The sequence below is a fragment of the Hemitrygon akajei genome, chromosome 31, assembly GCF_048418815.1.
Source record: "Hemitrygon akajei chromosome 31, sHemAka1.3, whole genome shotgun sequence".
Lineage (NCBI taxonomy): Eukaryota > Metazoa > Chordata > Chondrichthyes > Myliobatiformes > Dasyatidae > Hemitrygon > Hemitrygon akajei.
In genome coordinates, this window is record NC_133154.1 from 35800365 (window position 1) to 35823466 (window position 23102).

The following is a 23102-nucleotide window of genomic DNA, read 5'->3' on the forward strand; positions in this document are numbered from 1 at the left end:
ACCTTTATTTCTTCTATCAAAGTGCATAACCATACACTTCCTGACACTATATTCCATCTGCCCTTGTTTGCCCACTCACATAATCTGTCAATCTGCTGCCTCAACAGTATCTGCTCCTCCACCAATCTATGTATCATCCATAAACTTGGCCACAAAGCCATCAATTCTGTCATCCAAATAATTGACATACTGTATAATGTAAAAAGAAGCAGTCCCAACACTGAACACCACTGGTCACCAGCGGCCAACCAGAACAGGCTCCCTTTATTCCCACTCTTTGTCTTCTGCCCATCAGTTAATCCTCTTTCCATGCTAATACCTTTCCTGAAATACCATGGGTTCTTATCTTGTTAAGCAGTCTCATGTGCAGCATTTTGTCAAAGGCCTTCTGAAAATCCAAGTATATAACTTCCACTGATTCCCCTTTGTTTAACCTGCTTGTTGTTTCCGCAAAGAATTCCAACAGATTTGTCAGCCAAGATTTTCCCTTGAGGAAACCATGCTGACTTTGGCCTATGTTATCATGTGCCTCTAAGTACCCCAAAACCCCAAAACCACATTCTTAACAATTGACTCCAATATCTTCCCAAACACTGAGGACAGGCGAACAGGCCAATAACTTCCTTTCTGCCCCTCTCCCTTCTTGAAGAGTGGAGTGAAATTTGCAATTTTCCAATCCTCTGGAACCATGCCAGAATCTAGTGATTCTTGAAAGATCATTACTAATGCTTCTATAATCTCTTCAGCCTCTTTCAGAACCATGGGATGTAATCCATATGGTCTGGGTGACGTTTCTGCTTTCTGACTCTTTTAGAACCGTGGGATGTAATCCATATGGTCTGGGTGACGTTTCTGCTTTCTGACTCTTTCAGAACCATGGGGTGTAATCCATATGGTCTGGGTGACGTTTCTGCTTTCTGACTCTTTCAGAACCATGGGGTGTAATCCATATGGTCTGGGTGACGTTTCTGCTTTCTGACTCTTTCAGAACCATGGGGTGTAATCCATATGGTCTGGGTGACGTTTCTGCTTTCTGACTCTTTCAGAACCATGGGATGTAATCCATATGGTCTGGGTGACGTTTCTGCTTTCTGACTCTTTCAGCTTCCCGAGCACCTTCTCTCTAGTAAGAACAACTGCCATCACTTCTGCCCCAACATACTTGAATTTCTGGCATACTGCCAGTGATTTCCACAGTGAAGACTGATGCAAAATGCTTATTAAACTTTTCCACCATTTCCTTGCCTCCTCATTACTACCTCTCCAGTGTTATTTTCCTGTAATCCAACATCTACTCTCAACACTTTCACTCTTTCCATGTCTGCAAAAACTTCTGGTTTCCTCTTTAGAATCTCGAGTGCTGTTTGCCGAAACAGCACCATGTGTTACAGACAGACAGACAGACATACTTTATTGATCCCGAGGGAAATTGGGTTTTGTTACAGTTGCACCAACTAAGAATAGTGTAGAAATATAGCAATATAAAACCATAAATAATTAAATAATAATAAGTAAATTATGCCAAGTGGAAATAAGTCCAGGACCAGCCTATTGGCTCAGGGTGTCTGACACTCCGAGGGGGGAGCTGTAAAGTTTGATGACCACAGGCAGGAATAACTTCCTAGTTTGATGGACACAGGCAGGAATGACTTCCTAATTCTCCATCCACACAAGAGGATAAGCAATTTTCAGCTTAGCGCCTCCACGAGAAGGCAGTACGTTCAGTGGTGCAACACTCCCTCAGTACTGTACTATATTGAAGAGTTAGCTGAAGTTCAGAGTGTTCAAATTTGAGGAGTGGGATTTGAACTCTACTCCCTTCCAACTCAAACTGCAACCGACTGAGCTGTATGCAAAGCACAAGGTGAGAGGCAGAAGGAATGGCTTGAGAAACTGATGATAACCAGTCAGAACAGTCGTGACAGACTCGGGGATAAAGTCCAAGACACTAAAAGAGGGGAGAGGTACTGTAAACACCAAATAGTGTAGTTGCTACGTAACGCTTTACAGCGCCAATTCCCCCTGCAGTTGGTGAGGAGTTTGTACGTTATCCCTGTGACTGTGTGGGTTTTTTTCAGATGCTCTGGTTTCCTCCCACAGTCCAAAGATGTACAGGTGAGGGTTAGGAGTGTGCTACGTTGGTGCCAGAACCTTGCCGACACTTGCAGGCTGCCCAGCACAATCCTTGAAAAACGATGCATCTCACTGCATACTTCAATGTTTTGATTTACATGTGATAAATAAAGCTAAACTTTTAAAAAAATCTTTAAAAATGTAATTGTACCCACCTCTACCACTTCTTCTGGCAGTTCACTCTATGAGTGAAAAAGTTGCCGCTCAAGACCCTTTAATATGTTTCCCCTCTCACCCTAAACCTATGCCCTCTAGTCTTAGACTCCCCTACTCTGGGAAAAAGACAGTGGCCACCCAATTTATCTATGCTGCTCAAAATTTTGTAAACCTCTGTAAGGCCATCCCTCAAGTCTTCTTTGCTCCAGGGACAACAGTTCTAACTGATTCAGTGTCTCCTCACAACTCATAGAATCATAGAGAAGTACAGCACAGAAACAGGCCCTTTGGCCCATCTTATCCATGCCAGAACCAGTTAAACAGCCTACTCCCATTGACCATAGCCCTCTATATCCCGACTATCCAGGTACCTACCCTAACTTCTCTTAAACATTGAAGTTGAGTTCACATGCACCACTTGTGCTGACAGCTTATTCCACACTCTTGCAGCCTTCTGAATGAAGAAGTTTCTCCTCATGTTCCCTTTAAACTTTTCACCTTTCACCCTTAACCCATGACGTTTGGTTGCAGTCCCACCCACCCTCAGAGGAAAAAGCCTGCTTGCTTTTACCCTATCGATACCCGTCTATACTGTAGACAGGCTTTTCCCACTGAGCCTTGGACTTCACTCACCCCCACTACCCAGAAACTCACTTTCAACGACTCTCCATCTCATGTTCTTGATATTTATTATTTACTTATTTTTTATTATTATTTTTCTTTTTGTATTTGTACAGTTTGCTGTCTTTCAGATATTGGTTGTTTTTCCATTGTGTTGTGTGCAATTTTTCATTGATTTTATACTGTTTCTTTGTATTTACTATGAATACCCATCAGAAAATTAATCTCAGGGATATATATGATGACGTAAATGTACTTTGATAATAAATTTACTTTAATTTTGAAGCCCTCCAGTCCCAATAACATCTTTGTGATTCCTTTTTGCTTCTTTCCCAGCTTAACGACATCCTAGAGTAAGTGACTGGAACTGCATGCAATATTTCAAGTGAAGTCTCCCCAATATCATGACATTCCAACTACCTTTAAGACCCTGTTATCTCACTAAGAGCCCTCAATACTCAGTTGTTTACTTGTGTTTAAGTTCCCATCTGTGAGGTTCAACCTCTCACCTCTCAATCAATAGTTCAGCTTTCTGGATAGGAGTCTGTCTTGACTTCTCACTGTCTTGGGTAAGAGGTCAACATAATTAAGGACCCCTTCCACCCTGGTCGTTCTCCCTTGTTCCCTCCTTCCAGAACATGCACTGCCAGCCTTAAGAACAGCTTCTATCCTGCTGTTATAAAACTCTTAAAACGATCTCCCATACGTTAAGAGATGAATTCCCGATCTCTCACTTCACCTTGTCTTGGCCCTTGGACTCTGCTTTCTCTGTAACTCTGGGCAGCATGGCAGTTAGCGCATCATTTTACAAAGCCAGCTCATGATCACCAGTCAGGGTTCAATTCCTGCTGCTGCCTGTAAGGAGTTTGTAGATTCTTCCCATGGCTGTGTGCGCTTCCTCCAGGTGCTCTGGTTTCCTCCCACAGTCCAAAGATGTACAGTTAGAGTTGATGCTCTGAAAATGGCCACACTTGTGGGCTGCCCAGCACAACCCTCACTGATTGGATTTGACACAAACAGTGCATTTCACTGTAAGTTTCAATGTAGATGTGAGAAATAAAGCTAGTCTTTAAAAACCGTAACACTATATTCTGCATTCTGTTAATATTCATTAAGAATACAGAATAGAGTATTACAATTTAAAGATTAAAGAGTATGGGAATTTAAAGAGGATTCTGTTAAGAATACTCTGAAGTCCTTGGGTGTAAGTTTTTCACTGTATCTCCATATATATGATGATAGAAAACCAATTCCATTCCTATTTTCTTTGTGTATTTGAATATGGAATGATCTGCCCGCATGGCACACAAACAAAAAATCTGTACACGTGACAGTAAAAAAACCCCAATTACCAATAGTAAACCAATTCTTTATTTATAAACCAATTAATTAACTTAGCCATGATGCTACAGTAAATTCCTGGACTACAGCTGGATAGGATCTGTGGGAGATGAATCCTAGAGTTAAATGAATTTTACTTTTTCTACAACGGCTCTTGTGCAGGGCACACTGTAAACTTGATTCTCTTTATTTCTTCCTTAAGAATTTGAACGCACTCACTACCCAGATGTCTTTGCCAGAGAAAGGCTAGCGGCCAAAATTGACTTGCCTGAAGCCAGGATACAGGTAACTGGAGAGGGTTGCGTGCCACTTTGAGTATGAATAACTCAGCATTTCTTCAATGAGTTGTCTAATCAAATAAGATCCTTGTTCAAAGTTCGAAATAAATTTATTATCAAAGTACGTAGCTCAGAAGCTACCTTGAGTCCATTTTCTTGCAGGCATTTATAGGAACAAATTACAATAGAATTTACAAAAAAAAGCTATACATTAACAGAGACTGACAAACAACCAATGTATAAAAGAACACAAACTGTGCAAAATAAAAGATAAATACTGAGAAAATAAGTTGTAAAAAGTCCTTGAAAGTGAGTGTGTAGATGGTTCAGATTTGTGGTGGTTGAAGCTATCCACACCAGTTCAGGATGCTGTAGGATTCTGAGCTGCTGAGGATTGTATTTGTTCTACTGTGAATGCCCACAAGAAAATGAATCTCAGAATATGACATATATGTACTTTGCTAATAAATTTACTTTGATCTTTATAAAATGAATACAGGTAACTCTACATTAAATCTTGCCTTGTTATTGTTTTGACCGTGCTGTTAAATCGCCTCCCGTATTAAATGTACCATGCGATGCACGGTCGAGGCAAGTGGAGGTGGAGGTGGGAATGAGGAAAGTCGCGATGTCTGATTGATTTAAGTGCTGGGCTGAAATGTAAAGTTTGGGTACGGGCTGAGTTGTGGCGATGGGATCCAGGCTCCTGAGTAGTCTGAGAGTAAAGACTGACCCAATGTTTTAAGCGCCGGGCTAGATTGAAAAGGCCAGGGTGTCGGGACGGTAGGTGAGGAATGGGCTGCTTCTGCCTGGTTCCAAGATGTTTACTCAGCTCTGTGCTGAACTGAGGCTATGGTCTGCTCCGGCTGCAGTGATGCCCGGCTTTGTGTCTTAAAGCTTCAGTTCTGAACTCTGTTCGCTGGCTTTTATTGTTTGCACGATTTGTGTGCTTTTCCCCCTCTGCTTTGGCAGTCTGTTTTTCAGTCGGTTCTTTTGAGGTTTCTTTGTTTTGTGGCTGCCCGTAAGGAGACAAATCTCAAGATGGTATCATGTATACTGTACAGACTTTGATAATAAATGTACTCTGATGTAAGTGATTTCAGTTTGTAATCCGTGATACACTGCCCATGGGGAGATAGATGCAGTGTAAAGTGAACTGGAATTGGAAAGCATTACAGCAATATGAGGAGACAGGAGAGATACAGCATTGTACGAAATCTTAGGTGCCCTAGATTTTTAAAATAAGTTTTCAGATGGAATGGCCTCCAGAGCCCTGATCTCAATATCATCGAGGATGTCTGGGATTACCTGGAGAGACAAAAGCAAACGAGACAGTCAAAGCCTGCAGAATAACTGTGGCAAAATCTCCAGGATGCTTGGAACAACCCACTAGTCAATTTTCTTATAAAACTGCACAACAGGGAACCCAAGAGGTTGTTACAGTTTGAAAGGAAACGGGTGTTTCACACCAAGTATTGATTTGATTTAGTTTTTCTCTGTTTACTGCTCTTTATAGTAATTTTTTGGTATTTAGAAACTTTTTATTTCATTATTTTTGAAAGCATCGCTTTACAGAATTTCTTTTACATGTGCCAAAGACTTTTGCACAGTACCGTAGGACTGATCAGCTTCCTCTTCAGATGCAGTAAACTTTGCTCAGAGTCTGTCCGAGTGTTAAATAGCTGATCACTCTGTTCAACCATTCATTGAGATTATTATCGATTTTTGCCCTACTCTATCTATCAACTTTAGAACATAGATGTAGGAATTAGCAACAGAATTTCCCCATCTGGCCCTTTGAGTCTGCTTCACTGTTGATGCACCATCAATAACTCTCGGAGACGGAAGGCGAACGATAGGCTTTTATTAGCTGCAAGAAACCACGGTTAGTAGCAAGAGACCACCACACAACATCCTGGAGACTGAGGGAGGAGCCATACCTCCAATCGCCTTTATACCGGGGTCTGTGGGAGGAGCCACAGGAGCAGTCAGCAGAGGGGCGTTTCCAGACAGGTATATGTAGTTCACCACAACTGTCCTACAAGATCATGCCTGATTTTCTGTCAATAAATACCTCAATTCGCATCTTATCCAGAAGTCTATCCATTTCTGTTTTAAATAATCTCAATGAGTGAGTCTGCACAGAGACCCAGGCTAGAGAATTACTAAGGTTCACCAGTCTCTGTTGAAGATATTTCTCCTCCTCAGTTCTTTATGCAAGAGTCCAGACCTGCAGTTAAAAACGTCCACCTGTCACCTCCCAGCTTCTGACATCATTCCCACTCCCCCCCCCCTCACCTGCCTATCATCCTGTCCTCACCTGGATCCACCTATCACTTGGCAGCTCTTGCTCCAGCCCCACCTCAACATTTTATATTTTCTATCCCCCCCCCCACTTCCTTTCCAGTCCAGATGAAGGGTCTCAACCTATTGATTGCTGATTGTTCATCCACAGATGCTGCCTGACCCACTGAGTTCCTCCAACTTTGTGTGCGTGACTCCAGATTTCCAGTAACTGCAGTCTCTGGTGTCAGTGAGTGCGGTCTTGTAACATTACATCTCAATTCTAGTAATCAATGTCCTCAATTCTTCATTCCACAGATTGTCTGCCATATAGCATATATTATAACAATCATTACTCTTCAACACTATCTGCTCAGCTCCCTGGTGTTTTAAAAAGCAGTGAAGAATGATTCAAATATGTGCTAAACCTTTTCAGATTAACCTATGTTACAAAATATTCCTGGCCCTCTTCCTTATTAACTGAGCAATTTAATTCTTTGGGTGACAGGCCGAGAGTCTCTACCAAAGGAGGTGTAAGGTGCTCATTCCCTCTGCTAGCCTGCAGGTCACCCTAGGGCAAGGTATAGCACCTGTTCAGCAAATCCTCACCGATTAGGGTCATGTGAGGCCATGGGAGTAGCCGGTGCAGATCACAAGTCCTGGTTATGCAACCACGGACACCAGGCAGACAATCTCTAAAGAGTATTGAAGTAGTTACGAGGAATGTTGACGAGGGTAAGGCAGTGGATGTAGTCTATATGGACTTCAGCAAGGCCTTTGACAAAGTTCCACATGGAAGGTTAGTTAAGAAGGTTCAGTCGTTAGGTATTAATGCTGGAGTAATAAAATGGATTCAACAGTGGCTAGATGGGAGATGCCAGAGAGTAGTGGTGGATAATTGTTTATCGGGATGGAGGCCGGTGACTAGCGGGGTGCCTCAGGGATCTGTTTTGGGCCCAATGTTGTTTGTAATATACATAAATGATCTGGATGATGGGGTGGTAAATTGGATTAGTAAGTATGCTGATGATACTAAGGTAGGAGGTGTTGTGGATAATGAGGTGGGTTTTCAAAGCTTGCAGGGAGATTTATGCCGGTTAGAAGAATGGGCTGAACGTTGGCAGATGGAGTTTAATGCTGAGAAGTGTGAGGTTCTACATTTTGGCAGGAATAATCCAAATAGAACATACAGGGTAAATGGTAGGGCATTGAGGAATGCAGTGGAACAGAGAGATCTAGGAATAACAGTGCATAGTTCCCTGAAGGTGGAGTCTCATGTAGATAGGGTGGTGAAGAAGGCTTTTGGAACGCTGGCCTTTATAAATCAGAGCATTGAGTACAGAAGTTGGGATGTAATGTTAAAATTGTACAAGGCATTGGTAAGGCCAAATTTGGAATATTGTGTACAGTTCTGGTCACCGAATTATAGGAAAGATATCAATAAATTAGAGAGAGTGCAGAGACGATTTACTAGGATGTTACCAGGGTTTCAGCACTTAAGTTACAGAGAAAGGTTGAACAAGTTAGGTCTCTATTCATTGGAGCGTAGAAGGTTGAGGGGGGATTTGATCGAGGTATTTAAAATGTTGAGAGGGATAGATAGAGTTGACGTGAATAGGCTGTTTCCATTGAGAGTAGGGGAGATTCAAACGAGAGGACATGATTTGAGAGTTAGGGGGCAAAAGTTTAAGGGAAACACGAGGGGGTATTTCTTTACTCAGAGAGTGATAGCTGTGTGGAATGAGCTTCCTGTAGAAGTAGTAGAGGCCAGATCAGTTGTGTCATTTAAGGTAAAATTGGATAGGTATATGGATAGGAAAGGAGTGGAGGGTTATGGGCTGAGTGCGGGTAGGTGGGACTAGGTGAGATTAAGAGTTCGGCACGGACTAGGAGGGCCGGAATGGCCTGTTTCCGTGCTGTGATTGTTATATGGTTATATGGTTATAAAGGCTGGGGTCACCCGTCTTGTAAAGACACTGCCCAGAAGAAGGCAATGGCAAACCACTTCTGTAGAAAAAGTTTCAAAGAACAATCATGGTCATGGAAAGACCATGATCGCCCATGTCATACGACATGGCCCATAACAAACACATTTAATTCTGTTGTTGAAATGTGTTATTTCTTCAACTCTTTCTTTTTGAAGTTCTTTTTGGGATCCGGGCATTGATTGCCTATCTGTATCTGCCACGTTCCAAAGAGATCAGAGGGGAAGGCCAGACTGGTTCAAGCTGACAGTAACTTAAATAACCTCGCATTTCAACAGTGGTGTGCAGAAGATCATCTCTGAGCACACCACATGCCGAACATTGAAGTGGTTGGGCTACAGCAGCAGAAGACCGTGAACAGACACTCAGTGGCCACTTATAAGTTACCTCCTGTACTAAATAAAAATGGCCACTGAGTGTATGTTGTGAAATTTCTTGTTTTGTGGCAGCAGTACAGTGCGAGACATAAAATATACTATAAATTACAATAAGAAATACATAGAAAAATGAAAGAAGTTGTGCAAAAAAGCAGAATTGTTGAGGTAGTGTACATGGGTTCATTGCTGTTCCTGGACTGTTGAGTGTGTGTATTCGGGTCTCTGATGTAGTTATATGAAGAGGGCATTATCACCTCAATGTCCACGAGGCAGACTGCTCACTGGGGCCCCCGTGTTACTCTCCCTTTCTCACCCCGACCAGGTGTGGTTCTCGAACCGCCGTGCCAAGTGGAGAAGGGAAGAGAAGCTTCGGAACCAGCGCAGGCAGGCGTGCAGCGGCCCGAGCCACGTCCCCATCAACAGCAGCTTCTCGCCATCGTTGTACCAGCCAGTCCCGCAACCCACCACCTCAGGTGATTAGACCAGCCCAACCAGTGGGTAAAGGGAGGGGGTGATCATGATAGTAGCACTCTGCTGTTTATAACTGCTCTTACACTCCGCCGGATTCATCCTTCGTATGGATGAGGTGTTCTTGCAAAGGACCCAGCCTGCTTTCAAAATGCAGTCCAGATGAATGGACTCGACTCCAAACCATTTCCCTCCATAGATGAGGTGTGACCTGCTGAGTTCTTCCAGAGATTAAAGATGGCACATCTACATTGAACTATACAGTGAGATGTATTGTTTGTGTCAAATCAAATAGGAAGGATTGTGCAGATCAGCCTGTATTTGTCGTTCCTCTTCTGTTGGCAACATAGCATGCCCACAACTCAGTAACCCGAACCCGTAATGTGCATCTTTGGACTGTGGGAGGAAACCGGAGCACCCGGAGGAAACCCACAGGGTCACGGGGAGAACGTACAAACTCCTTACAGTCAGCGGAGGGAATTGAACAGCTGACGTGCTGTAAAGCGTTGTTCTGGCCGTTATGCTACCGTGAGCAGCTTGGTTTGAGATCCAGATTCCAGCATCTGCAGCCTCTGGTGTGTCCTGTCCGGTAGACAGAGAAAATCGCAGGGCCATTTCGAAGAGGAGTAGACGGCCTCTCACCTCTATCCATCTCTCAGATAGCAACTAAAAACCAACCATTTCTGGAATGTTTTGTGCATGAATAAGCTGGTGTGGATCTTAACTTGCAGGAGTAACTGCTTCATTAGCTAAACAGTGCTCCTGACGTTGTGGAAGGTCTTCCCTCTCTCGAGTGCATTTAATATTCATGCTGATGTTATTTTCTTCACCCCTCCCCGACCCCAGGTCCAATGATGAGCAGGAATGAAGCCTCTCTGACAAACAGCTACAGCGGGCTTCCCCCAATGCCATCTTTTGCCATGGCAAACAATCTCCCTCTCCAGGTAAGCATTACCTTTGCGCGTGGAAGGGTGCCAAATGAGCTTGCTTGACAGCTTGACTGGATAGATGGGAATCTACAGTCCACTCGGACACTTCGTGTAGCTGGGTCTGTGCCTCAGTGCTCCAATCAATGTCCTTACCTTTGGACTTGGAATTAGGAATGGAATCAAATCAGGATCAGGGTTATTGTCACATAATATATAGGTTGTGAAATGTCTTGTTTTGTGACAGCAGCATAGTATAAGATGTGAAAAGGTTGAAAGGCTCATTTTATTATCAAACTATGCAACTTTAAAATTCTTCAATTCTCCGGGTAGCCATGAACCACGTAAGAAAAGAAGAGAAAGGCCCCTTGATCATCAACCCCACCTCCCCACAAAAAAAGAAAGATGCTATAAGTTATAAAAATAATAAATAGTGGAAAGGGTGAAGAATGAGGAAGTGTTCATGGGTTCATAGAGGAGAAGAAGTTGTTCCTAAATCATTGAGTGTGGGTCTTCAGGTCTTCCCGGAGGGTGGTGATAAGAAGGGGGCATGCTCTGGATGGTAAGGGTCTTTAAGAAGCATCTCTTGAAGATGTCCTCGGCGCCAGGAAGCTGGCTGGGTCCACAGCCCTCTTACCATCCTGTGCCTTGGACCAGACAACCATGCCAAAATGCTCTCCACCGTACATCCGTAGAAATTTACCAAAGTCTTTGGTGATAGACCAGACCTCTTCAAACTCCTAATGAACTAGAGTTGCTGACATGCCTCAATGAAAGCAAGCTGATGTCTATCTGGGACACGTCATACAGATAACGATCCATTGGGACCTCTCATGATGTCCAGCATTACTAGAGGTGTGATATTCGATGAATTATCCTGTTTCTTATCACAATTTGCTCACGTACATGGTTCAGCTGTGCCTGTCCCTGCTCTAGCTGGTGACATGCCATTGGATATTTTGACAATGTGACGGATCAAGATACTGTCTGTGTTTAATGATGAGCGATGTGTGAAGTAGTCAAGGTCCGACCGTACCACTGGTAACTGATGGACTTGTCCATCTCATTAACACAAGAGATGCAGGAAATCCACAGTAACACGCAAAACATGATGGAGAAATCAGCAAGTCAGGCACTGATGAAAGGCTTTGGCCCAAAATGTCGACTGTTTATCCATGGCCATAAATGATGCCCAACCTGCTGAGATTCTCCAGAAATTTGTGAGTGTTATCCACTGTTATGTGTAAACTCTTCACTCACATGACAGAAGGTGGGTGACACTGTTGAAGAAATGGAACAAAGGACGACAGTGACCATACACTCGTTTGCTGCTCGCCAGATGATAAATTCCTGCTAACGTGAGAGGGGAGGTTTGGAAAGAAGGGTGGGGGTCGTAGTTCAGAGGATCACCCAGTCCATAATTGACAGAGTGATGCTCCCTCAGCACCGACAGAGTGACTCTCCCTCAGTACCGACAGTGTGACTCTCCCTCGGTACCGACAGTCTGACTCTCCCTCGGTACTGACAGAGTGACTCTCCCTCAGTGTCAACAGTGTGACCCTCCCTCAGTACTGACAGAGTAACTCACTCAGTACTGACAGTGTGACTCACTCAGTACCGACAGTGTGACCCTCCCTCAGTACCGACAGAGTAACTCACTCAGTACTGACAGTGTGACCCTCACTCAGTACCGACAGTGTGACCCTCACTCAGTACTGACAGTGTGACCCTCCCTCAGTACTGACAGTGTGACTCACTCAGTACTGACAGTGTGACCCTCACTCAGTACTGACAGTGTGACCCTCCCTCAGTACTGACAGAGTAACTCACTCAGTACTGACAGTGTGACCCTCCCTCAGTACTGACAGTGTGACTCTCCCTCAGTACTGACAGTGTGACCCTCCCTCAGTACTGACAGAGTAACTCACTCAGTACTGACAGTGTGACTCTCCCTCAGTACCGACAGTGTGACCCTCCCTCAGTACTGACAGTGTGACCCTCACTCAGTACTGACAGTGTGACTCTCCCTCAGTACTGACAGAGTAACTCACTCAGTACTGACAGTGTGACTCTCCCTCAGTACTGACAGAGTAACTCACTCAGTACTGACAGTGTGACTCTCCCTCAGTACTGACAGAGTAACTCACTCAGTACTGACAGTGTGACCCTCCCTCAGTACTGACAGTGTGACCCTCAGTACTGACAGTGTGACTCTCCCTCAGTACTGACAGAGTAACTCACTCAGTACTGACAGTGTGACTCTCCCTCAGTACTGACAGAGTAACTCACTCAGTACTGACAGTGTGACCCTCCCTCAGTACTGACAGAGTAACTCACTCAGTACTGACAGTGTGACCCTCCCTCAGTACTGACAGAGTAACTCACTCAGTACTGACAGTGTGACTCTCCCTCAGTACTGACAGAGTAACTCACTCAGTACTGACAGTGTGACTCTCCCTCAGTACTGACAGAGTAACTCACTCAGTACTGACAGTGTGACCCTCCCTCAGTACTGACAGTGTGACTCTCCCTCAGTACTGACAGAGTAACTCACTCAGTACTGACAGTGTGACTCTCCCTCAGTACTGACAGAGTAACTCACTCAGTACTGACAGTGTGACCCTCCCTCAGTACTGACAGTGTGACCCTCCCTCAGTACTGACAGAGTAACTCACTCAGTACTGACAGTGTGACCCTCCCTCAGTACTGACAGAGTGACTCACTCAGTACCGACAGTGTGACCCTCCCTCGGTACTGACAGTGTGACCCTCCCTCAGTACTGACAGTGTGACCCTCCCTCAGTACTGACAGAGTGACTCACTCAGTACTGACAGTGTGACCCTCCCTCGGTACTGACAGTGTGACCCTCCCTCAGTACTGACAGAGTAACTCACTCAGTACTGACAGTGTGACTCTCCCTCAGTGCCGACAGTGTGACCCTCCCTCAGTACTGACAGAGTGACTTTCCCTCAATACCGACTGTGTGATGCTCCCTCAGTTGAAAGTTCAAAAGTTCTAAGTAAAATTTATTATCAGAGTACATAAACATCACCACCTACAACCCTGAGATTCTTTTTCTGTGGGCATACTTACCAAATCTATGCAACAGTGACTGTAAACGTGATCTGTAAACTGTAAACAAACTCTGCAAATGTAGTTTATAAATAAATAGCAATAAGTAATGAGCATGAAATAACAATATAACACAGTCTTTAACTGAGTACAGTTATCCCCTTTTGTTCTAGAGCCTGCTGGTTGAGGGGTAGGAACTGTTCTTGAACCTGGTGGTGCGTGTCCTGAGGCTCCTGTACTTTCTACCTGATGGCAGCAGTGAGAAAAGTGCACAGCCTGTTACCAGTCATATTCCTGCTGTTTATCTCTGTTCCAGTCCCTTTAGTTTTTCCACAAAGGCAGCTGTATTACAGCTCATTTCAGATCTGTGAGCTCTGGACTTGAAAGTGAGTATTTCCCTCTGTTTTCTTTCAGCAGCCTGTCCAGCCGGTTCCGAGTCAAACCTCGTCATATTCCTGCCTAATTCCAGCCAGCCCTTCGGTCACGGTGCGGAGCTACGACACGTACACCCCACCCCACATGCAGCCACATCTGAACTCCCAGCCCCTGGCTACCACAGGCGCCACCTCCACAGGTGAGGGCCAAAAGCACTCGATGTCGTAAGTGGTTTGGTTATGATGCAGGCTTCAGCAGGACTCCATCTTTAGTGGGAGTTATGAACCGGTGCTGGTAATATGGCTGTCGTTTCTGTGTTTATGTTATGAGCATTTGTATGCTATTCTCCCTTGGAAGGCATTGCACGCGACCTTGTTCACACTAACAACCTCGGACTTCTGAACCAACGTCAGTAATCCCACACGTTTCCTCGTGTAGCTAATACGGGCTGTTGTTGAGCTGATGAATTCACGTGTCTCGAATCGCAAAGTTTTAGGTGTGAACTCTATCTGCTCTGGAGCACACAAGCTGATCTCCATTCCACTGTCATAGAATCAGAGATTAATACAGCATAGAAACAGGCCCTTCGGCCCAACTTGTCCATGCCAGCCCAGGTATGCATCTAAGGTGTCTCACTTGTCAGCATTTGGCCCCTATCCCTCTAAACCTTTCCTAACTGTTGTTAATGTACCTGCCTCTGCCACATCCTCTGGCAGCTCATTCCGTACAGTCTACGTGAAGAAGTTGTCCCTCAGCTCTCTTAAACTTTTACCCTCTCACCTTCAACCTGTTCCCGCTAGACTTTGATTCCTATTCCCTGGGAATAGGATTATGTTATTGATGCACCATCAATAACTCACTCTGAGACGTAAGAAGCGAGATATCAGCTTTTATTGACTGGAAGAATGAACAACACTACATCCTGGAGAATGAGGCTGGGCTCAGGCCTCAATCGCCTTTATACAGGGGTCTGTAGGAGGAGCCACAGGAGCAGTCAGCAGGGGTCTGTGGGAGGAGCCACAGGAGCTGTCAGCAGGGGGTCTGTGGGAGGAGCCACAGGAGCAGTCAGCAGGGGGTCTGTGGGAGGAGCCACAGGAGCAGTCCAGACAGGTATATGTAGTTCACCACAGTTATCACCTCCACAGTTTCGCCCCTCGGTATCCACACTCCAAGAAAGGGAGGATTCGACTGCCAAACCTCTCAGAACTTTGAGCCCTGATAGCTGACTGCAGATGCTGGAAGTCTTCAACAACGTACACAAAATGCTGGAGAAACTCAGCAAGTCAGACAGCGTCTATGGAGAGAAATGACCCCTTGATGTTTCAGGCAGAGACATTCTCATGGATCTTCTTTATATTCTTTTCATCTTAATAACCAAGACTGTGCGCGGTGCACCCTCACCAATGTCTGAGAGGTAGATATGATGTTAATCTACTCAGGCTCACATCTGACAAAGAACAGGGATTTCACTCGTCTCCTGACTAATGGATATTTCTCAGCCATTATCATTGGAAACAGATTATCTGACACTGTTTGTGGGATCTCATTGTGTAACTATGTCAATGGGAAGTTTTCTCACTGGGTCCCTGTGCCCATATCGTCAGCAGTGAGTTGGAGGTGGGGCACGAACAGAGTCTAGGAAAAGAGACCTGCTGAAGGGTTTCGGCCTGAAACATTGACTGCACTCATTTCCTGGATGCTGCTCGGACTGCTGAGTTCCTGCAGCATTTTGTACAAGAGTCTGTTTCAGTAATGCATGGCACCAGAGAGTGATGGAAGTCGTGCACAGCAGCCATCTGAAAACCTGTTTGTGGAATGAATTGCAGAGTCTGTTTGAAATCGTTGGTTTCAGAAAAGAATCCCAGGGTGGAAGAGCACGGGCACAGAGTTGACAAATTTTGTTATATTAGGCCTACTAAAACAAAGATTTAACACCTTCTTAATAGCTTCTTCCCCCAGGCTGTTAATCTGATAGCCCCACCCACCACTATCTATTAATCCTGTCACTGCAATGCGCTGTAAACAGTTTAAATCACCTTACGATACGGTTTACATTGTAAATATATGCTGGTATTTATACATTGATACACATTTTATTCCATATCTGTCAATTAGCCTCTATCTTTATTTTATATAATTCTTTCTTTATTGTTTTTAATTGTTGAATGTTGTTTAAATTGCATGTCAAGCCCTGACCAACACAACACAGCAAGTTCCTCGTGTGTAAATGAATACAGCAAATAGAGTTGGTCCTTGATCCTTGATTTACAGAGAACACAACCAGAGGATGAAACTATGGAAATGTCTCCAAATAACAGCAGGATTATTTCTCCAGCAGTGGAGAATGGAACATAATCAGGTCCAGATCCACTCAGGACCACCCCCCCCGCCCCACCCGATGGCTTGTAACACAGGAGACGTGGAAGATGATTGTTGGACAAAATTAGGCTGTAGTGCTGGTTTTTTGCATCGTCTTTATTGGACTGGTGTTGAACACCAGATCCTGGGTAACTGAGAGACCCAAAAATTGGAGCAAGCACATTTCAGAAAGGAGTTTCCAAGATCAAAGCATTGAGCGTAATGATGAATGAACTAATTCAGAGTAATCACTAATTAATCTGGATTAGTTCCTTCGTTAATACAATGGTTCATTATTCCTTCATTAATTGGCAGGGTGGAGATACATCTCTACCGAAGGAGGTGTTAAGACACTCCTTCCCTCTGCCAGCCTGCAGGTCACCCTTGGGCAAGGTGTAGCAGCTGCTTAGCCCCATGACCAGGAAAATGTGATGCCATGGGAGCAGGTGGTGGGTGGTCATATGAGCAACAAGTCCTGGTTATGTGACCACTGACACCAAGCAGACAATCTCTGAAGAATATTGATAATGGCTGGAGTCACCCATCTTGTAAATTCACTGTCCAGAAGAAGGCAATGGCAAACCACTTCTGTAGAAAGTTTGCCAAGAACAATCATGATCAAAGACCATGATCCTCCACATCATATGACAGGGCACAGAATGATGATGATGAATTAAACTTCGAGAACGATGAAGATACATTATTTTCAAACAGCAATTTGAGGACATTCCACGAAAGATGATTAACATGAGACATTAACTCTGTTTCTCCCTTCACTAGCCTGTTGCGTATTCTCGGAACTTTCTTTTCATGTGTCCTGACTCTCCAGGCCATGTTCGTTTTATTTTATATATTTTGCGTTTTCACACAGGGCTCATCTCCCCTGGAATGTCGGTGCCAGTTCAGGTTCCTGGAGGTGACCAAGAGATGGCTCAGTATTGGCCCCGGCTGCAGTAAGGAGGGGCGGAGGGAGAGCGATGAGTCATGAAGACAAAGTTGAGTTCTCCCCAGATTCTGCCGACAGTGTCTCAGAGGTGTCAGTGCAATATGAATCCACCCAGCTGAGTAAAGTGGAACTCCTTTGGCGTAATCAGGACTGACGGGCTGTTAATTGACAGGACTGTGCAAAAGTCTTAGGCACATATATATATAAGACTTCTGCATCGTACTGTATTTGTCAACGTGGAGCGGAGATCAAGTTTGTAAATCTGGCGGGAGCAAAAGATGTTGGGAATGGCGAGGGTGGAGCACTGCAGGAGGGGTGTGGACAGGTGGCGGAGAAGGAGGCCAAGGGGCGGGTACAGACACACCCAGCCTGAAACGTCAGGCAAGGCCATTCGATTCCAAGCTATTGGTTTATGGATCATTAGTGAATGTCTCTCTGATGCCACCTGCTTGCTCCCCTCTCCCTTCCCCTTCTCCCAACTATGATTCCCCTCTCCCTGCCCTCATCCCACTCTCAGTCCACAATAGAGACCCACCTCAGAATCAGGTTTATCATCACTCACATATGTCATGAAATTTGTTTTTTATTACAGCAACAGTACAGTGCAATACATAAAATTACTACAGTACTGTGCGAAACTCTTAGGCTCTCTGACTATTTATATATTTATATTATGTATAAATATATAAGAAATTGGATTGCTCAAACTACAGAGGTGTTACCCTGCGGTCCACCCCTGGGATGGTCCTCCCCAGAATTCTTTTGGATGGAATCATCCCTGCCATTGCTGAAGGCAACCTCACAGAGTCAGTGTGGATTCAGAGCGAGCAGAGGCACATCCGACGTGGTCTTCATCCTGCCTGCCAGATACAGGAGAAGTGACATGAGTAGAACATGGGACTGTACGTAGTGTTCATTGAGCTGATCAAGGTCTTTGATAGCCTCAAGCTCCCGTGGTCTCTGGAAGGCTCTGTCAAAGTTAGTTGTCCCTGAAATTCCTCCCCAACCTGCAGCAGCTCCATGAAGGCCAAAGTGGTCGGGTTAAACACAACGGCAACCTATCTGACCCATTCCCCATCAGTACCGGCATGAAACAAGGCTGTGCTTTGGCACCAATGCTCTTTGCCATCTTTATCAGCATAATACTCCAGGAAGTGAATGAGACCACCTCAGAGAGCACCTACATTCAGCTCTGCACTGACAGAAATATCTTCAACCTCCGACACCTTCTCGCCCAAACAAAACCAACCAAAAGCCCGTTCTCAGGCTACTATATGCAGTCGACTGTGCTCTCCTTATGCACACAGAAGACACGCTACAGGCTGCAGTCACTCAGTTCACCAAAGCTCCAAGGGCTTTCGGGTTAACAGTCTGTCTGAAGAAAACAATGATCCTCCCTCAGAAGCCCCTTGTGGTGTTTACCACCCACCTCGGGTCACCAGTGATAACTACTCCCTCACCACGGTTGAGTAGTTCACTTACCTGGGCAGCGTCACCTCCATTGACGCTACGGTATTAAGGGGCATTGACAATCGACTCACCAGAGCCGGCAGTGCCCTCGGGCGCCTCCAGAAACGAGTGTGGAAGAGCCATCAGCTGCAGCTGTCCACAAAAATCCAGGTGGACAGGGCTGCCGTCGTCACAGCTCCGAAGCCTGGGTCTTGTACCGCAAGCAAATCCGGTTGCTTGAGCACTTCCATCAGCGTTGCCTTCTGCTCCATCATGGGTATATCAGCTGGCAGGATGGTGTCTCCAACAACGGCGTCGTGGAGAAGGCTTAACCTCCAAGCAGCTCTGCTGGTCTGGCCACGTGTCTTGTACAGACAAGTCCAGGTTATCGAAAGCAGTATTCTACAGAGAACTTCCACAGGATAAGAGAAATCGTGGTGCCCCGCACAAGAGGCACAAAGTCCAAGTTATTAGCAGCTCACTCAGCCAGATATTGAGGTCAATGCGTGGCAGCAGCTGGCTTGTGTGAGAGAACACTGGAGAACGCTGATCTCTGGAGCAGCCAGGAATTTTGAAGAATCCAGAAGAGCGACTGCTGAAGAGAAGAGGAGACGCAGGAAGGATATGACTACCCAAATGCCCGCATCCTAGCTGTTCCCGTGGCCCTACTGTTCCAGAGTCTGCACACCCGGAATTGGCCTCTATAGTCACCAACATCGCTCCTGAGGTCTCTTCTTCACTCCTGATCTTCACAAGCAAAGAACTAGCCGTCACGTGTGCCTAAGACTTTTGCACAGTACTGTAGATCTGACTTTTTTTTAAAGATAAGGGAACTCAATTGCAATGTAGTTATTGTAATCTCCATGTAAAGTTGTATGAAAATGGTGAAGTGGTAAAGAGTTTCATTGTGAAAAGGTGAAATAACTGTGAATGAATGGGAGATGAGATCTTGTCTTGAATCATAAAAGATTTACTTAAAAATTGTAACTGGTACATCCACAAAAGGTAAAAGTGCTGCAGAACTATCATGAAAAGGGAGGGGTAAATAACTGGATTGCACTTGCATAGAGCAAACCTGATTGATGGGCCAAATGGCCTTATTCCTTTCTGCAGTTGTGTGATTTACCAGAGACAGGGAAGGAAAGTTGGCTATGATGGTCCACTTGTTAACCCATCCCTTTCACATGAAGTGTCTCTCATAATCCCCTCTTATCTGTCTCTATTGCTCCCCACACTGTATGCTGGCTCCGGAGATGATCCGTGCCTTTGTGGAGTGCTTCGTGCCCTGGTGCTTCAGTTACTGAGATGCATGCTCAAATCCCACCAAGAAATCTCAATCTCATTAATTAAATAAATCTAGACTTCATTACAAAAAAGGTTTGTCAACCATGGAACCACTGAGTGTTATAAAATCCCATTTTGTTCACCCGCTGTTGTTCAAGAAAGGTAATCAGCCTGTGTGGTTGGATCTTTACTGTCCTTTGATAAAGGTGAGCAAGATATTGAATTCAGAGGTGGAACAAATCAAGATGCTTAGATCACAGAGTGGGGCAATGAAAAACTTGCCACAGGATCTCAGGCAACCACACAGAGCAAAAATTATACAAGACAGCGAAAAAAAAGCAAGACTTTAGAGTAAGGAAAACACAATCAGAGACAAGTCCATGGCAGTGCATCTTGTCATTGAAAATATAAAATCCATTCATTCTTACAGAAGTGTGGGTCTGGTCTGTGTAGATGCTGTTTTGTTTTAAAATAGATGCTGCAGTTTTATCAGATAAGGGTGTATGATTCAAGATAATTTTCTTATAATTAATTAATTAATTGCCTGTTATGCTGCTGGCATTTAGGACAGCAAAAAAAGTTCTCCATTTCTGTCTGTCCTTGACCATAAGACCATGAGACCATAAGACACAGGAGCAAAAGTAGGCCTTTTGGCCCATCAAGTCTGCTTTGCCATTTCATCATGGATGATCCATTTTCCTCTCAGAACCAATCTCCTGCCTTCTCCCCATATCCCTTCATGCCCTGACCAAACAAGAATCGATGAACTTCTGGCTTAAGTATACATAAAGACAGCTGCCTGTGGCAAAGAATTCCACAGATTCGCCACCCTCCTCATCTCCGTTCTCAAACGACACCCCTCTATTCCGAGGCTGTGTCTTCTGGTCGTAGACTCCCCCACCATAGGAAACATCCTCTCCACATCCACTCTACCAAGGCCTTTCACCAATCAATAGGTTTCAATGAGGTCACCCCTCATTCTTCTGAATTCCAGTGAATACAGGCCTAGAGCCATCAAACACTCTTCATATGACTCCTCTGGAAATGACAGCTAATATCGCATTTGCCTTCCGCACCACAGAACCAAATTGAAAATTAACCTCTAGGGAATCCTGCACAAGGGTTCCCAAGTCATTTTACACCTCAGATTTTTCTATTTTCTCTCCATTTAGAAAATAGTCAATCCTTTTATTTATTCCACCAAAGTGCATGACCAGACACTTCCTGACACTATATTCCACCTGCCACTTCTTTGCCATTTCTCCTAATCTGTCTAAGTCCTTCTGCAGCCTCTCTATTTCCTTAAAGCTACCTGCCCCTCCTCCTTTTTCATATTGTCCGCAAACTTGGCGAAAAACCCCCATTAATTCCATCTTCCAAATCATTGACATATAACGTAAAAAGAAGCTGTCTCAATACAGACCCCTGTGGAACATCACTACTCAATGACAGCCTACAAGAAAAGGTTCCCTTTGTTCCCACTCTTTGCTTCCTGCCACTGCTTTATCCATACTAGAATCTTTCCTCTAATTCCATGGGCTCATACCTTGTCCAGCAGCCTCATGTGTGGCACCTTTTCAAAGGTCTTCTGAAAATCCAAATACACAACAACAATCAATTCTCCTTTGTCTATCCTGCTTGTTATTTCTTCAAAGAATTCTAACTGATTTGTCAGGCAAGACTTTCCCTTGAGGAAACCATGCTGACTACAGCCTATGTTATCATGCGTCTCCAAGTACCCAAAACACATCCTTGACAATCAATTCCAACATCTTCCCAACCACTGAGGCCAAAATAACTGGCCTATAATTTCCTTTCTTCTGCCTCTCTCCCTTCTTGAAGAGTGGAGTGACATTTGCAATTTTCCAGTCTTTTAGAACCATTCCAAAACCTAGTGAATCTTGAAAGATCATTACTAATGCCTCCACAATCTCTTTTCAGAACCTTGTGGTGTATGCCATCTAGTCTAGGTGACTTATCTACCTTCAGACCTTTCAATTTTCCAAGAACCTTCTCCCTAGTTATGGTAACTTCACACACTTCATGACCACTGACACCTGGATTTCCCACCATACTGCTAGTGTCTTCCACAGTGAAGACTGATGCAAAATACTTATTCAGTTTGTCTGCCATTTCCTTGTCTTCCATTACCATCTTTCCAGCATTGTTTTCCAGTAGTCCAATATCCACTCGTCTCTCTTTTAGACTTTATGTATCTGAAGAAACTTTTGATATCCTCTTAATATTATTGGCTATCTTAATTTCATGTTCCATCTTTACCTCTTAATGACATTTTTAGTTGCCTCCTATTGGTTTTTAAAAGCTTCCCAATCCCCTAACTTTCCACTAATTTTGCTTTTAAGAGACTCTTAGCTTAGAAAAACAGAGAGCTATGCGGTAGGGAAATTCTAGGCAGTTTCTAGAGTAGGTTACATGGTTGGCAAAAAATTGTGGGCCAAAGGGCCTGTAATATGCTGTAGAACATAGAACATTGATAGTACAGCACATTACAGGCCCTTCAGCCCACAATCTTGTGCCGATCCTCAAACCCTGTCTCCCATATAACCCCCCACCTTAAATTCCTCCATATACCTGTCTAACAGTCTTTTTAACTTCACTAGTGTATCTGCCTCCACCACTGATTCAGGCAGTGCATTCCACGCACCAACCAATCTCTGAGTGAAAAACCTTCCTCTCATTTCCCCCTTGAACTTCCCTCCCTTTACCTTAAAGCCATGTCCTCTTGTACTGAGCAGTGGTGCCCTGGGGAAGAGGCGCTGGCTGTCCACTCTGTCTATTCCTCTTAATATCTTGTACACCTCTATCATGTCTCCTCTCATCCTCCTTCCCTCCAAAGAGTAAAGCCCTAGCTCCCTTAATCTCTGATCATAATCCATGCTCTCTAAACCAGGCAGCATCCTGGTAAATCTCCTCTGTACCCTTTCCAATGCTTCCACATCCTTCCTATAGTGAGGTGACCAGAACTGGACACAGTACTCCAAGTGTGGCCTAACTAGAGTTTTATAGAGCTGCATCATTACATCGCGTCT

General features: G+C 44.5%; 1 protein-coding gene across 2 annotated transcripts in view; it reads left to right on the top strand.

The window, feature by feature from the left end:
- The window catches only part of LOC140719489 (paired box protein Pax-6-like), a 32016-nt gene extending 11598 nt beyond the window's left edge, over positions 1–20418 (top strand). Inside the window, exons 3-7 of one of the 2 annotated variants that reach the window (XM_073034200.1) lie at positions 4454–4536; positions 9497–9647; positions 10489–10586; positions 14058–14214; positions 17245–20418. In XM_073034200.1, the coding sequence (XP_072890301.1) occupies positions 4454–4536; positions 9497–9647; positions 10489–10586; positions 14058–14214; positions 17245–17330 (575 nt within the window). In that variant the 3' untranslated portion in view covers positions 17331–20418. Of the gene's footprint in view, positions 1–4453; positions 4537–9496; positions 9648–10488; positions 10587–14054; positions 14215–17244 lie in introns of both variants that reach the window. The other variant, XM_073034199.1, reaches the window with a different exon arrangement.
- The last annotated feature ends 2684 nt before the right edge of the window (positions 20419–23102 follow it).